Below are 15,601 nucleotides of genomic sequence, written 5' to 3'. Positions count from 1 at the left end.
TGTCCAGTCAAGATTAAGACCGACAGACTATAGGCTCGGGAAAGATCTTATAAATTGGGGAGGCTAGATGCTAGCACACAAGGGATGTTTTCTTGAAGAACCAAACGAGCTAACTGGGTATCAAAAAGGATGTGATTTAAAGATTCGCCATGAGATTCCGCCAATGTAGAGTTTTCTGCGAGAACCAATACCTAATAAACATTCTCAAGGGTAGAAGCTCTTTTAAAAAAGACGTAGAGCTAGCCTTCGTTCGATATAGTTAGAGCAATCTTACATATAGGGAACTTAGATTGGAAATGCTTATCCCAGGAGTCTCTAGGGTGTGAAAGCAGCTATAGATATATAATGATCTACCCAGTAACTGAATCCAATATACCTCGATCAAAGACAGATATACGGAGTAACCTGATTCCTCCTATAATCACCTAGACAAACAGACATATTCATTTTCTATAAATCAATATCCTACGGTTTCATTTGGCCCTTTGCTGCTCTTCTAACCACTGCCGTGTGATACTCTCAAAAGTGCAAAACTGAACTGCGTCCCCCCATCCCCGGAGCCACCCTACAAAACGATCAACCATCCCTATCACATGGGACATGCCACTGGTATCGGGATGCATCAAGATAGGGAAGACAAAGCTTCCATCGCCCCCATCAACGTCTGCATTCTCCCACAGCCACAGAAACATGTCCTTCCATCTCTGCTCAACCACCCGTGCATCAACCTGCCCATTGGTATTGTCGAGATGCGGGAAGTACTGTAACGCCATCATATCTTCATTATTCCAGCCGGTCGGAATTTCCACAAGTGGGTGACCGACGGGGCGGGCATTCGTCTCAGAAAGTGGCGTGGGGCGCAACCACGTACTGGCCGGCTGGGAGAAATCCACCGGTTTAATTGGCGGATCGCTGGGTGTAAAATATGGCTGTGAGTCATGGTGACTCAGGGAGGAGTCATATAGAAATTCAAACTCCCTCAGAAGCTCGATTGTTGTTTCGCGCAGCTGGTACATGGGCGCGCGATAGCCTTGCACTCTTTTGCCGGTTAGCCGCTGGGCCAGTTCCATGCACTTCACTAGCACATCTCGCTCTTGACTTGGTGTCATTTGGTAAGCACCTTCGTGGGAATAACCATGAAGTCCTATCTCGGCACCGGACTTAACAATCTCCTTGACAGTCGCTTCAAAGGTTTCCATCGTGTGCCCGGGGATGAACCAAGTGACTTTGTCGGCTACTTGGTGTTTTTGTAACATGCGCAGTAGCCGATTGGCACCCACTCGACCGGCGAATATGCCTGTGCTGTAGTCTGCCAAGTTGTTGTCTGGATGGTGTCCTGTCCCCAGGAAGGCAGAGACTGCGTCAAAGTCAAACGACAAAGCAACTTTGACCTTTGGGTGCTTATGATGGAAGGGGAGACTTTGGCAAAGCTGGGTATTCTCAGCAACGAAATTGTCGCTTTTGCTCTTTTCAGTAGGGTTTACACTCGCAATGTCGCTGAGCGAGATTATTCCACAGGTGGGTTTCGCTGAGACCAGTGTCGCTGTTGCCGCGACGATGGACGCGACAGAGGCCTCTCTTGAGGTGCTAAGATCAAGGAAGTTGAAAGAAGCACCCGGGTGAAGTCGTGAGACGTCTCTCTGGAGTTTAGAAATAACTTGATCGAGTGAAACACCGAAGAAATCTTGATAACCGAGGACCACAACAGAAAAACCGCTCCCTGGTTCATTCTCATGGGGCTTCAACTTGCTGACCTGGAATTGGTGCTGAAGGAACAACTTTGCCTGCGCCAGCATTTTCCTCCGACAGCTCATGGATGTGTGTCCCTGATCCCATTCACTCAACGGAATCTCCCAAATCGAGTCTAGCCCATATGGCTGCTGCGTTCTGGCATCGATAATAAGAACCTCTATTCGGTCCCCAAGAGCGCTGAAAGCGGTGTTTACCTGAGCCTGAGCTTCGGTCAAATTGCTAGATATTAGATGATCTAGGTTGACCGCGATAGTCTTGTTCTTGGTACCTTGATAGATGTTAGCTGATATATAATTCTCCATTTCTAATTAAACTTACCGCCATAGCAAGCACGAAAAGCCTCTGCAAATGGTGCAGAGGCCCCTGTTATGATGATAGATTGGTTACTCAGGGAGTGAGCCATGTTTGTGGAATATTGCAAGTCTGAGATTTTTTAGATAGGAGCCCAAGGGTAAGAGGGATGGATCGTGCTTTATATTTGTGAAGTCGGAATATATGAACTTCACCGGACAGCCATAATGTATAATAGGTCGGTCCGGTGGGGAAATATCAGGCCCGCGAGCATATCCAGATCCGGCAACAGCCAGCGAGTAGAATGGGTATGCGTTACCACTCAACACGGGGGTCGCGATAGTGATAGGAAATTTTTCTCGATAAAAGCTTGTTGCCACTACGCAGTACTGTGAAATCATAGGTCTTATCAGAAATGAATTCGTATGGCAAGAGCTAGCGAAGAGAAATTAGCTTGTACTCCGTAGGTTGATTCGACATACGATATAATATATCTAAAAGAGACAAAAGATAAAAGTATCTCTTAGCCAATACTATCGTCGGGTTCAATCGCATCTTGGTTTTCAAGTAAGAGCCAGCGACCTGTTCTCACATATCTTGAAAGGACGAAACCTTTCTTGTAATGGACTAAGGGAACTGTAAAGATAAAGAAAAGCCATAAATATCCAAAGCAATTTCCATCGAAAGATGTGAGTGATATACAATCTTACATACTGCGTTGCAATTCATGTCTACTGCCATGGCACAGTTTGAAACCAAAGAAAACCCTGGCGATCTCGAGTCTTCCCTCCAAGGATCGACAAAAGAGGTTACTGAGACTCAGGTCACGCCTGTACTTGCGAAGAGCTTTAATCTCCTGAGTGCTTGTGCAACTGGAATCACTACCGGGAATGCTTGGGCGGTCCTGGGAGGCGGAATTGTAAGCACCAGATACTCTCTCCAAATTGTGCACTACTAACACATCTTAGATTGCCTCACTCTACAATGGTGGACCACCTGGAGTAATATACGAGTTGTAGGTCCCCACACGTTTACGGAAGTTTTTCCTAGGATGCTTACCCGAAGGATAGCGCCACTGCCTCCTTTTTCTATTGCTTCATTGCCGCATCAATTGCCGAGCTCGCTTCTGCTATTCCGGCATCTGGAGGCGTTTATCACTGGGCTACAATAACCGCTGGTCCTCGTTATGGCAGGTTGTGCGGCTGGTTTGCAGGGTGGTTGAATGGCCTCGCATGGACATTCGCCGTAGCAGGGAACTGTTCCATGACAGGAAGCATGATTGTCTATTCATACACGCTCTACCATCCAGAGGTAAAACCGCAGCGCTGGCATGTTTTTGTTTGCTATTTGATCATCACCTGGCTATGTTGTCTTACTGTGATGTTCTGCCAACGGGCTCTCGCGGTCATCAGCAGGATCGGATCGTTCTTCATTATTGTCGGTTTTGTCATCTCAGTCTTAGTTTGTGCTATTATGCCAAGCAGGGATGGAGCAGGATATGCATCGAATGAATTCGTCTGGGCAGACTGGAACAACATTACTGGTTACTCTGACGGATTCACATTCCTTGCAGGCATGTTGAACGGGGCATTTGCAATCGGCGCCATTGACTGCGTCACTCACATTGCAGAAGAGATTCCTGAGTAGGCAATATCGGTCTATGGTAATGCTTCTTTCGCTGACACTTCGACTAGTGCGAGACGGAATATCCCCAAAGCACTTGCTTGCCAAGTGACCATCGGCTTCGCAACTGGTCTTTGCTATCTGATTTCCATATTCTATGCTGTCACCGACCTATCCCTCATTGTGAACGCCGATTCTATCTCTCCTCTCGGTGATATCTATTTGCAAGCAACCGGTTCCCGAGCAGGTGCAGTGGGGCTTCTTACACTCACGATCGTACCCATCTTCATTGCAACGATTGGATGCTATATTACCGCAGGAAGGACATTCTATGTCCTGGGTCGCGATAACGCGACGCCATTTTCCAAACATATCGGGGCTATAAGCCCGAAATGGCATAGCCCACTGTATGCAACTTTGGCATGCGGAGTGTTTCTGACATGTATCGGAGCAATTTATGTGGGATCCTATACTGCCTTCTCGGCCTTTATCGGTTCGTTTGTGCTGCTGACGACAGTCTCATACTTCCTCGCGATATTTCCACATTTGATAACTGGACGCAAGAACATCCGCCCTGGTCCATTTTGGATGGGGAAAATTGGCCCTGTTGTCAATTCTGTCGCATGCATGTACATTGCTGTCTCTTTTGTGATTTACTGCTTCCCTTATACCCTGCCAACATCCCCGGAAGATATGAACTATACCAGTGTGATCACATGTGGATTGACGTTGTTAGTGGCGCTGTGGTGGATATTGCACGGAAAAGGGAACTATACAGGACCGCAAGCGGAGTTGCACTGAGATAGGCTGAAGCATTCCATGCCAGTCTGTCAATGGGTTGAGCCAATGATATCAATCGAAGATTATACATAGAAATGTCGTCTACCAAATTAAGCCTTTTCTTGCCTTCTTCCACCGTAAGAAGGGAGAAGATATCTATAAAAAGAAAATCTAAAGAACTACTATCAACCCAACTAATGGCAGAGGCCGCAAAAGCCATTATCCTGGTGTGGCTAAAAATACGTCTATTCTACATGTCCAACTGGTCTAAGATTACTTGCTCTCGCTGGCTCCTTCCCTTTTCAAAAGGCCTATCCAAGATAGGGTGATAAGATAAGACACTGATAAAGAATTGATAAGTCCTCGGCTTTCCAACCTGATAAGGCCGAGTTCATCCCCAAAATATGTTATGTCATGGAATCAAGATATTTGAACCCCACAGTCTTGGGGTCCAGAGCAGATATCTTTGCACAAGGGGCACATCATCGGCTATTACCTGCAATTATTGGTCCTCACTGACCCCGTATCTCAAGCTAGCTCCACTATCGAGAACTGCGTGGTCTTGACCATCCAACTGCACGTTGTGCCATAACGCGGGTCTCTCTGATACCCTTACGACCATCGAAAGGTGACTACCATTGCTCATATTGACAGTCAGACCGATACAATGGGTGGCCCCGTGACAGCTCCTAGAAAACAAACCAAACGTATTCGCCAAGCAAAGCAGAAATCGGTGACATTCACAGGGTAATACATCAAGTTTCAACTATATTCGAACTTCCACGTACCTTTCAAGCTGACATGAACAGATGCTGGACCTGCAGGTCTCGGAAGGTCAAATGTGATGAGCGTCAAGAAAATGGGTGTCAAGTTTGCCAGAAATCCCGCCTGGAATGCGCCGGCTACGGTGTGAATCTGTGCTGGATTACAGATAAGAAGCGAGATATTCAAGGCCTACGACGCAGGCAGGTCAGACTAGGTGAGTTCCGACCCTCTTCTTGGCCTTGTTTCAAAGGCACATTCACTGATAGATATCATAATTAAGAACAATCCACTTCCCCTAGCATTTCGGATGCCGAGATCAACCGAATGATATCCTCTCTTGACATAATCTCAACACCGTCGCGCACAGTCAGTATAGGGCCCTTTTCAATATTCTCCAGCCGGGAACATGGCGGCATTGAATATCTCGAACCTCACGCTTCTTTGGAGAACAGTCATCAGACTCAGGACTGTACTTCTGAGATCGCTCCTAGTCCAGTGGACACAGTTGACTTGTCCAGCGGAGATTTTGAAATAATTACGAATGACAATGTCATTTCTAATTCAGAAATCCATTTCATAGATTTCCCCTCAGACTGGGAGTCAGTGATAGCCATGATGGATACACCGAATTCTCCAACATTACCATACTCGAGAAAAATGTCACTCACAATATATCCATCACCAGACATGGAGCTTTCAATACCTCTGTTCAAAGATCACAATACGTCAATGCTTATGTATCACTACAAAAATCATGTCGCGGAGCTCCTACAACCAGTTTTCCATCCGAGGAACCCTTGGCGCACAACATATCTCCCATTCGCCCTCGAGGGCTGCCCTGAGTTCTGTCTCGTCCAAAATCCGGTGCCTTCCTCGGAAGTCTCGATTTCACTATTCCACAGTATATTATCATCGGCTGCATTCCACCTCCGGAACATCATGGGTGGTTCACGAGAATACCACAAACTTGGTCTCCAGCATCGGGCCAAAGCTTTACAAGCACTCAAGACTGCCCTCATAACGCCCAATGACTCCGAGAAATATACAGTCTATCTCACGGCAATGCTGGCCTTGGTCACAATCGATGTAGGTAGCTTTCGCTCCACGTTATAAAAAAGTTTATTAAATCTAACAAATCAGACAATGACGGGAGAAGATTCAGATTTTCCAATTCATCTCAAGGGTTGTCGTCAGCTGGAAAGACCAGGCCGTGCGTCCGATTCACTCAATGACTCCAGTCGGCAGGTTAGCAGTATTTGCCATTTCCTAAGCCTACTGGCTCGAACGACAGCACACGAGCTAGAGCATAGACAATGGACAACAGAAGGTCCATTATTTGAGCAGCCTTACTTCCACGACGACGACACCAACATCCAATACATGTATGGGATTACCCCATACCTGGGGAATCTTCTACAAAGGACCTGTCAGGTGGCCGAGTATTTAGCCTTCTACCAGGGTGCTGAAGTGCCAACAATCTTGCTGGAGGCATGCTCGGCATTAAAGGATGAAATCTTTTCGTGGGATATAGACTCCGAGTCTTTCCATCACGTCATGCTAGAGCAGCCGACGATGCTTGAGATAATACGTTGCCAGGCTCTATCATTTCACAGCGCGATCGCAATTTTTTATTATCGAGCAATTGAAGACTCCAGCCCGGTGGATCTTCAGCAGCAAGTAGGGGCAATTTGGAAGAACCTTTCGCTGGCAGAAGACCTTAAAGATGTATACTCAAGTGACGGAAAACGCGCAGCTCCTATGTCTTGGCCAGCATTTATCGCTGCATGCGAGGCGATCGATCGACAACCTTGGGTTGAATGGTGGGAGCGAGTCCAGAGGTACTCAATGGGCAATTTCAAAAGGCAATGGAAAGTCATACAGGAAATCTGGAACATCATGGATTTAGATGAGAATGTGCTTAACTGGAGAGATGCGCTCAAACAATCGGGCAAGTTGGTCTTGCCTATCTGAAAGCAAAGTCTCATATAGCGTGATTCATACATGGTTGAAATCTCAAAGTTTGAAACATATGTCAAGCTCTGCTCACAGCTCATCTCTTGAACTTGGCGCCTTCACCTTAGGACCTGTCTTCAACTTCGACATGGAAGCCAGAATATCAACGATCAAGTCCGCAGCAGCAATAGAAGTAGTCTCAGCAACGGTGTCATATGGTGGGCTGACTTCCACCACATCGGCACCAACGAGATTCACACCTTCAAGGCCTTTAATGAATCGCTTCAATTCACGAGTGGTCCATCCGCCCGATTCAGGAGTTCCGGTCGCAGGGGCAATGCTCGGATCGAGGACTAGTTGAGGATTAGTATCTGCTGTGTCTTAGATAGAGGAAAGGGCAATCTCACCGTCAATATCAATGGAAAGATAAGTCGGAGTATCCCCGACAACACTCCGGACCTTTTTAACGATCCCGGACATGCCGATATCGTCAATCTCATGGGCCTCGATAATCGTAAATCCAACATTTCGGTCGATCTCGTAATCCTTAGGACTCTGTTGATAATTCCGATTAGTATTCATTCCCGACAAGAGCCACCCACAACTCACAAAAAGCTTCGTTCTTAGACCTCCATGCACACTCGTCCCCTTGGCAATACAGCCCTCCCGACTCGCATGCCAGAAGAAAGTTCCATGTGTAATTGCCGACTGGTTGGACGCGATTCCAGTGTAACCCTCATAAGGATCCCAAGTGTCGAGGTGCGAATCTAAGTGAATAACGGAGATCGGCCCATACACATGTTTCAATGATCGCAAGATAGGCAAGACAATCGAGTGGTCTCCACCCAGACTCACGATCCGAGGATGTTCCCATGAGTTTTCCTCGGACGTCGGGTGGTAAAGAACCTGTCTGTAACCCTGCTCCATTTGTTTGAAAGCGTGCGCGGCATCGAATGGGGTGATGGGTATATCACCACAGTCAATCTAGTGATGGATTAGCGATCCCGACATTGCATTTCATAAACTTCATCGATTTAAAATGCACTACACTCACAATTTCAAGTCCCTCTTCATATGGATCCACCTCCCACACGGTGTTATAGCTTCGGCCCTTCTTCTCACGCGCCGATCCTGCGCGGATGCCTCGAGGACCAAATCTTGCTCCGGGACGATATGATGTTGAGGTGTCGTAGGGGAAGCCAAGAATGGCGATGTCAAGAGGCTTTTGCGAAGGTTAGGTCTCTGTGGAATTATTGGTAAACAAATGTTTCGGCTGCATACGTTATTGTGAGATGCTGCGAGACATCTTTGCCATTCTAGGTGGGCAAATGTGACTGGCTGAGAGAATGGAAGATCGACGTCGAGATCTATTGTTTGTTTAGTATGTTGATCTTTGGGTCACCTTGTGTGACTGACCTTCTATCGGATGACTATATTCTGGGCCGATATTCAAAGCAATAGCGCCCTGCAAAAGAAGAGATAATGTGGAAGTAGTGAAGCGCATTTTGAAGATTGTTCGACAAATTCAAAACGTTGTACATGAGTAGAATTGGGGGCAGCCATTGCTCTTTATAAATTTAGCGCTATCTTAAGACCAAATAAAACAGATCAGCAAATCCTGCAAATCCGATCAATGAGACATGCTGTCTCGCTGACTCTTTCCACAATCATCGTGGGGTTCTTGCCAAGATCGGCCAGGTGGAGATATTGAGATAGTACTAGTAGTAGTAGTTGCAATATCACAGAAGAAAACGAATTTGAGATTAGAAACTGTGAGAAAATGGTATGTAATTCTTTTAATTTCAAATAATAAAATTTAGGGTTCAATCATCATCTAATCTGTGAAGCCCCAATATGATGCGAGCCCATTCAAATCAAAACACATGGCACAACGACTACATACTAAGACGACCACATAAATATCCCGAAATTGCTTAATGTGGCGTGAATTCAATCTGACACTCATGTTCCTGTCTCCATGATTAGTGAATCCTCGAGAGAAATATGTTAGCTAAACATACCCGCATTCGACTACAAGTATCATCGTAGAACACCTCATAGCGACCTGTGATACCAGGGGAGACAGTGTCAAAATCCCCCATTGGTGTGGTTCTGTACTTTCGGTATATGGCTGCGACCAAAGTAGTCATTTCTGCCATTGCCAGACTGCTTCTCGTTAGCCATCTTTCATGGTCACGACTGGAAGTCGACTCCACGGAAACAAAGAACATACTGCATGCCAATACACATCCTTCCACCGCTGGAGAATGCCCAGAACCATTTCTTCATTTCTGCCAAGTTCTCACAAGGATCCAACCAGCGGTCGGGATTGAATTTCATGGGATTTTTGAAAACGTCAGGGTTACGATGGAGCGCGTATGGGGAGATAGAAACCACCGTCCCAGGTGGAATCGTGTAGCCATCAATTATGGTTGCCGTGGGAAGTGAGCGTGGTTCTGATCCGGGGAGAGGTGCGTAGAGGCGTAGTGTCTCTTTGATAACTGCATCGAGGTAAGAAAGCTTGTCGCTGTTTTCGACTTTGGGGATGCCATTCGAATCGAGCGAGTCTTCGGGAATATTGCAGACTTCCTCAATGAGTTTGTCTTGGAATTGTCTGTTTTCTGGTCGAGAAAGAGCCCAAATCAGAAACATCAGTGTGTCGCTGGTGGTGTCGATGCCTGCCAAAAGATGGTCGGCACATTCCGATGCAATATCAAGATCATCTAGTCCCTTTGGCTTTTGGGAATGGTGGTGGCTCCACAGTCTGGATATCAGGGCCGATGTGCTCGCTTTCGCGCTGGCAGAAGCACTGGCATATTTCTGAGTGGCTTTCAGCGCGTGAAGTCTGATACCGCTGTACGTCGTTGGCATTTGCATCGGGTAAAACCGTTTCGCAATGCAGCCAGTAACCCCGGTCCTGGAGTAGAGCCATTCCGTGAAGTGGGGGAAGTGAACTGCATACCACGATAGCTTGCGGCGGGCAATATCGATAATGTCTCCAATGAGTGCGCAATCTTGTCTCTGTCCCTCGAGACATGCAGTCTTGCCGAAAGATCCGTAAAGAAACTCGGTGATTGTGTCGAGGGAGAAATAGTGCAAGGTAGAAAAGATCTCGCTTTTCCCCCCATCTCGTTCCAACAGATCCATATACAGTTTGACTTTCTGCTCGACCATTTGTGCATTCTGTCCTTTGAGCATCACGGATTTGGCGTAGGCGTGGGCAAAGAGCTTCTTCCTTTCTCCATGCTGCTTCGTGGTCGCGAACGAGAACATGTTCTTTCGACCGTAAACCTCAAACATGTGGTAGAAGCCAGTTCGCTCAAAACCACTTCCAGCGCCGTAGATTGCACGCAAGGCCGATGTGCTGTTGAACGTCACCTCACTGGGGCCGATACGAACGACGGGTCCATACTGGTGATGGAGAGCATTGATCTTTCGCGTGCGAGTTCCTTTGTAGTCTTCATAGGCTAATTTGAACTTGGTCAAGGCGAAAGTCTTTGGGCCGGGAATTCGTGCAAGAGAGCTAAACAAAGTGGAAACTGAGAGTTGGTAGACAAGAAAGGCTACTATGCATGCAGCGATCAGAATCCAAGTCATTGCGTTTCACTTTGCCAAGCGGCGATAGAATCAGGACGGGATGGTATTTCGCATTTTTATTAAGGATTTCTTTATCATCTTTATAATGACTGAATGTGTGAATAGTTTTTCGACCTTCGATGAATAACTAAGTGAGTCATTTATCTCAGTCTGCGAAAACGGCAACCGCCAGCGAGACTTTGGGGAGCGTGGCGTCGGATTTCTTGGAAGTTGGAGATTGTGATAAACAATTTGATCGGAAACATGTTAGCATATTTGTTTTGAAGTATTTATATTTCCAATTGAATCATGCAGATTACCCTGTACCATCCTTGACCTGTCAATTTTTCTCACGCCCGTTCTTCAGAGTAGGCATCCTTAGCAATCATCCCAAAAATGTCAAGTTCATCTGTCCCAGCTTTGGAATCGATTCTAATGACACGAATCTCAATGCGATGGGCATCAGAAACACCCTTCGAAACCACCGACACACTGGTGATAATGGTTGGCGAATGGTACGTCGATCTGCGAGTCGATAAACGAACCGGCAAAATCGACTGGGCCCTCGCAGGAGAATGTGTTCAGGAAAGCAAAGACCCGCGTATGATCTCAATCGGATTTTCTGACCATGGTGCATCACACAATAAACGACTAACTTAACACAGGGCGCGTGGTGTTCACCCATGAGATTGACTCCCACCATAATTTCAACGTGAGCAACCCATGTCCATTCATCCCGCTACCCAATGGAGATGTTTTGGAGACTGGGACCATGGCTCGACCAGATGTACCCGGAGCGGTGATGACGGATTATGAAGAGGTGTGGAGGTATGTTCCGTTTCGCAAAGGGCCAGATGGGCCAGGGCGTGGTCTTTCGTGGATCTTGGAGTCTCTTGAGGGTGTCCTGGAAGAGGGCCAGCACCAAGTTACCAAATCGTTTCTAGCACAAATTGGGGGCTCCTATTTGGTGCTTTATCAGAAGCAGATCCACATGGTTAGGCGAACATCCCTTGGCGAATTGGTTGTTCAAATCACTGGCGAGGAGGTGAGCGCGCGAAGAGAAGAGTGGACGGATGGCCAATGGGAGATAAAATATGCATTGGGACCAGCCAGTGGTGGTTTGCCTTCAATGGCTAATGGGCTGGATGTTGCAATGCGAGGGCGTAAGAGTGGTGAGAGGGTCACCATCAGAGGCTGCGACTTCATTGTGCGTGCAAGTGGTTCAGAAGCCCCAGAAGCCCCGAGGAAAACCAGGCAATATCGTCTCTAGACTGGATAAAAGGCTAGACAAACAGAAATATCGACTTTTTTTCCTATCACTCAGGGGCCAGCACCGCCTCGAGATATATATATAAACTAATTCTAGTATGCTGAGCCCAGCTCAAAGGCTTAGGTTGGGTTTGAACCATCTTCCCTCCAGCCCCGGATAGACAATGGTTTGATGTATCATATTGATCCAGCTCATGGGTATAAGGCCTTGAATTTCAAGATAGGTGTAGATCATTTTCTTCCACGTTTTCGACTCCTCGAGGGAATAATCATATTTCCTAGAGCTCTCTGTAGATCTACGTATCGTCTAAAGGAAATACATCAAATGAACAATTTACCTATGCTATCGGTTCAAGCATGGAGCTCTCACTTATCTTGGTTATGTAGTTTTCGAAGCTATATTACACCAAGAACCGGAGGAGAAGCGACTATCTAGTCCTAACGGGAGTCCAAACGTCTAGTGGACTTTGCTGTCCTGCGATAGTAAATGTCATGTGATAGTCGCATATGCAAGTATCCGGCTTATATAATGATCAGGTGATGGTGATGCTCAGCGAGCTTAATGGCTACGATACACAGGGGCGTGCTCAGCTCTACAACATACTCAGTGAGTAAAAAGCGACCAAGGGTGCGCACTAAGGGAAAGGGGAAGCCATCTCGCGCGGCCTGAAATCCGGTGTGTATTGACAATGCAGGCAAATTCGGGGATTCAGAGGCAGAGAACCAACTTTGAAACCTTGACCAATCTGATAATCTTATCACAATGGCATGATACGCCGCTAGAGCCAATATTTACTTGATTTCAAATCCGAAATAATCCAGACGCATTCAATGTTGACAAGCCTCTGTTCCAATTTGCTGCCGGCGCCTTCCAACGACAGAGCGGGGTCCCCCATAGATAAGAGCTCGGAGGTTAGCCCGAGTACCGGACCTCGAACTCTCATCATTAAAAGGCCCAGTCCCCGAGTTAGTGCGGTAAATCAAGACAATCTTTCATCATGTCGACATCTACAACAGTAACACAGCAAGTGCAGTCTGTTCGCTTGACCAATGAAGACCAACTACCCCCACTACCACCAGCGGCAAACGATGCATCGTTCCAGGGCCTAGCTCGTGGAGGCCGAAATGGCACTCTGAAACTCCGCGGTATTCCCACATTTTCAGATCTGACCGAGAAGCGCAAGTGGATGAAGGAGCACATGGCTGCTGCATTCCGGTACTTTGGCAAGCTAGGGTATGGGGAGGGTGTCTCCGGGCACATTTCGATGCGAGGTAGGTTTGATACAGACACATTGTTTAAATGAAATATACCTTATGGGAGCAAGAATATTCTGACGACTTGCAGACCCAATCCTCAAGGACCATTTCTGGATGAATCCGTTCGCCAAACATTTCTCGACTATCAAGGCTTCGGATCTCGTTCTTCTGGATGCTGATGGATTCGTCGTCGACGGTGGAGCTCAGCTGCCTGTTAATGAAGCTGGATTCCTGATTCATTCGGAGATCCACAAAGCACGCCCAGATGTTGTGGCTGCGGCGCACACGCACGGTATTCATGGAAAGACGTGGAGTTCATTTGGAAAGCCAATCGAGATGCTTACACAAGGTTAGTGGCTTTTCCTTTTACACTTGAATTCGCATTAGGAGTTTGGCTTTGTGCTAACGAGCTGGATGAAGACGCATGTAACTTCTTTGGCAGAGTGGGTGTTTACGAAGACCATGGCGGCATTGTTCTGTCGGCAGAGGAGGGAAAGGCGATCGCAAGGGCGTTAGGCAAGGAAAACATTGCATGTATCTTGCAAAACCATGGGTGAGTCGATTTTCGCCGTTGCGTTTTCTGTATGCGTCTAGTTCTCTCTGACTTTACTCATGTATAGCCTCCTAACTGTCGGTCGAACTGTTGATGAAGCTGCGATCCTCTACTCTATGCTGGAGAATGCTTGTCAGTCACAGCTTCTTGCTGAAGCAGCAGCAGCCAATGGCCTTCCAAAGAAGATTATCAAGGATGATGCGGCCAAGTTCACCGCCGATGCTGCTCAGAATCCCGTAAGTGGAATAGACACATATGCCAAAGCACCTGAGAATATGTACGCTGACAATTTTTAGCACAACTTCTATACCGAGTTCCAGCCTGAGTATGATTTGCTTATCGAAGAGACAAACGGAAGGTTTCTACTGTAAAGTGTGAGCAATATATAACAATTTCCGATTCGGTTCAAAGCATTTCAAGACAATATCGCTTTTCGAGAAGTAGAGATTGTACACGAGTTTTTCATAGGCATAGCCAGTCAGACTATCCAACTGAGAAGAATAATACAAAGCAAGCAGATATTAATGTAAACAGGTATCGAACAAATGAATATGGAAATCAATTCCTTCAGAACAAACGCCATCTATACAGATGCAACTGCGGCAAGGGTATACAGAATGGAAAAGATGCATCAAAGAGTCCGCGATAGACCGGAGCGCAAGAAGGAGAAAAAATTGATATAACAGGGCAACAAAAAGTCGTTCATCGCCCCAACGGGGAACATCAACGATGGGGCGAGGGGGCGAATGCGAAATCATACAGCATGCTCGCCCGTGTGCTTCATATCATCCATTTCATATTCTTGCAAGCTACGTTCTCGACCGCGGCCGCGGCCAAAGCTCGACTCCTGCTGACCATCGCCGGCGGATGCTTGTGGCGACGAGCCAGCTTGGGCGCTGCCATTATGTCCACCAAACTTGATAGGCTCCAGCTCCCGTCTTTGGCATGCCCACATGCCAAGGAACGTCATCATTGATGCACTGGCGAATTGAAGCGCCCACCAGAGTAGGTTTGAAGGGAGGGAGTGGGTGTATAAAGTAGTGGCGATGAGGTGGAGGAAGTGGATCGTCAGGGCGAAATCCGGGACCAATTTTGAGCGGGATACGAAAACGAGTAGGAACATGACGCTAAGCATCCCCGAGAGGAGCTTATAATTAGCCGCTGATCGAAATGCTGCTCACGATGTGGAATTCAGCGGACAACTCACCTAATAAAGCAATTCAACATCCACACTAACCCCAACATCCATCCAAGGGTCGTATCACCGCGCAGAGAGTCCCAGCCGAAGACCAGGTCTAGAGAGAACGGGGCGCCATAGACAACTGTCGTGAACAAGATGAGCACCGTGGCGCAGGCATAGTATGCGAGCTGCAGCAAGAGGATCTTGCGGACGATCTTCAGCGGAGGGAGTTCGGTGCGTGACCCCGCTGGCGGACGTCGGCGCGCGGACATCAACTAAATAGACACTGGGGGCTCTTGTCACCCTCGCAAACTTCGTTCAAGATCGAGGTGTCAGGTCGGATTGAGCTTGAGGCTCGAGGCTCGAGGCTCGGGTAAGATGGTGGAGGCGAAGGGAAGGGAACATGCAATGCGGTGAGGGTGTTCCAAGTGAGATCCAGGGACGATAAGTATTTAGTGCTAGAGGCCTCAAAATTATACGTAAGTTCCAGAACGTGGAGTGCGTAAGTGAGAAAGGGTCCGGAGATGAAGATCGCCTGCTTGGGATCAACAGTCTTGGCGGTCACAGGCCCGACCCGCCAACATCTGGGCATCTGCCGTCAC

At 47.3% G+C, this 15,601-nt stretch overlaps 8 protein-coding genes across 8 annotated transcripts; 4 read left to right on the top strand and 4 right to left on the bottom strand.

Annotated features, from left to right (window-relative positions):
- Window positions 1-473: 473 nt before the first annotated feature.
- On the bottom strand, window positions 474-2,155 carry N7518_004239 (polysaccharide deacetylase family protein; the record flags this gene model as incomplete). The annotated part of the gene is made up of 2 exons (XM_057185166.1): window positions 474-2,020; window positions 2,071-2,155. The coding sequence occupies 2 exons, from the start codon at window positions 2,153-2,155 to the stop codon at window positions 474-476; spliced, it is 1,632 nt and encodes a 543-aa protein (XP_057041936.1).
- A 615-nt stretch (window positions 2,156-2,770) lies between these two features.
- Window positions 2,771-4,467, top strand: N7518_004238 (uncharacterized protein; the record flags this gene model as incomplete). Its single annotated transcript, XM_057185165.1, has 4 exons — window positions 2,771-2,962; window positions 3,012-3,058; window positions 3,114-3,686; window positions 3,738-4,467. 4 exons carry the CDS (start codon window positions 2,771-2,773, stop codon window positions 4,465-4,467), a joined length of 1,542 nt encoding a protein of 513 aa, XP_057041935.1.
- Window positions 4,468-5,113: 646 nt separating this feature from the next.
- N7518_004237 (Zn(II)2Cys6 transcription factor) lies at window positions 5,114-7,182 on the top strand (the record flags this gene model as incomplete). Its single annotated transcript, XM_057185164.1, has 4 exons — window positions 5,114-5,193; window positions 5,256-5,425; window positions 5,492-6,297; window positions 6,352-7,182. The coding sequence occupies 4 exons, from the start codon at window positions 5,114-5,116 to the stop codon at window positions 7,180-7,182; spliced, it is 1,887 nt and encodes a 628-aa protein (XP_057041934.1).
- A 72-nt stretch (window positions 7,183-7,254) lies between these two features.
- On the bottom strand, window positions 7,255-8,668 carry N7518_004236 (agmatinase; the record flags this gene model as incomplete). The annotated part of the gene is made up of 6 exons (XM_057185163.1): window positions 7,255-7,517; window positions 7,572-7,719; window positions 7,774-8,148; window positions 8,219-8,386; window positions 8,446-8,531; window positions 8,581-8,668. The coding sequence occupies 6 exons, from the start codon at window positions 8,666-8,668 to the stop codon at window positions 7,255-7,257; spliced, it is 1,128 nt and encodes a 375-aa protein (XP_057041933.1).
- Window positions 8,669-9,098: 430 nt separating this feature from the next.
- On the bottom strand, window positions 9,099-10,761 carry N7518_004235 (cytochrome P450; the record flags this gene model as incomplete). Its single annotated transcript, XM_057185162.1, has 3 exons — window positions 9,099-9,134; window positions 9,186-9,330; window positions 9,398-10,761. 3 exons carry the CDS (start codon window positions 10,759-10,761, stop codon window positions 9,099-9,101), a joined length of 1,545 nt encoding a protein of 514 aa, XP_057041932.1.
- Window positions 10,762-11,136: 375 nt separating this feature from the next.
- Window positions 11,137-12,010, top strand: N7518_004234 (uncharacterized protein; the record flags this gene model as incomplete). Its single annotated transcript, XM_057185161.1, has 2 exons — window positions 11,137-11,341; window positions 11,406-12,010. The coding sequence occupies 2 exons, from the start codon at window positions 11,137-11,139 to the stop codon at window positions 12,008-12,010; spliced, it is 810 nt and encodes a 269-aa protein (XP_057041931.1).
- A 997-nt stretch (window positions 12,011-13,007) lies between these two features.
- N7518_004233 (class II aldolase/adducin domain protein) lies at window positions 13,008-14,190 on the top strand (the record flags this gene model as incomplete). Its single annotated transcript, XM_057185160.1, has 5 exons — window positions 13,008-13,281; window positions 13,355-13,615; window positions 13,687-13,819; window positions 13,887-14,055; window positions 14,116-14,190. The coding sequence occupies 5 exons, from the start codon at window positions 13,008-13,010 to the stop codon at window positions 14,188-14,190; spliced, it is 912 nt and encodes a 303-aa protein (XP_057041930.1).
- A 383-nt stretch (window positions 14,191-14,573) lies between these two features.
- N7518_004232 (protein SYS1) lies at window positions 14,574-15,271 on the bottom strand (the record flags this gene model as incomplete). Its single annotated transcript, XM_057185159.1, has 2 exons — window positions 14,574-14,946; window positions 15,027-15,271. 2 exons carry the CDS (start codon window positions 15,269-15,271, stop codon window positions 14,574-14,576), a joined length of 618 nt encoding a protein of 205 aa, XP_057041929.1.
- Between the last annotated feature and the right edge of the window lie 330 nt (window positions 15,272-15,601).

The sequence above is a fragment of the Penicillium psychrosexuale genome (assembly GCF_028828465.1).
Source record: "Penicillium psychrosexuale strain IBT 29551 chromosome Unknown utg000003l, whole genome shotgun sequence".
NCBI classification, from domain to species: Eukaryota; Fungi; Ascomycota; class Eurotiomycetes; order Eurotiales; family Aspergillaceae; genus Penicillium; species Penicillium psychrosexuale.
Note: the sequence above shows the minus strand (reverse complement) of the source record. Positions and strands in the feature narration are given on the sequence as shown.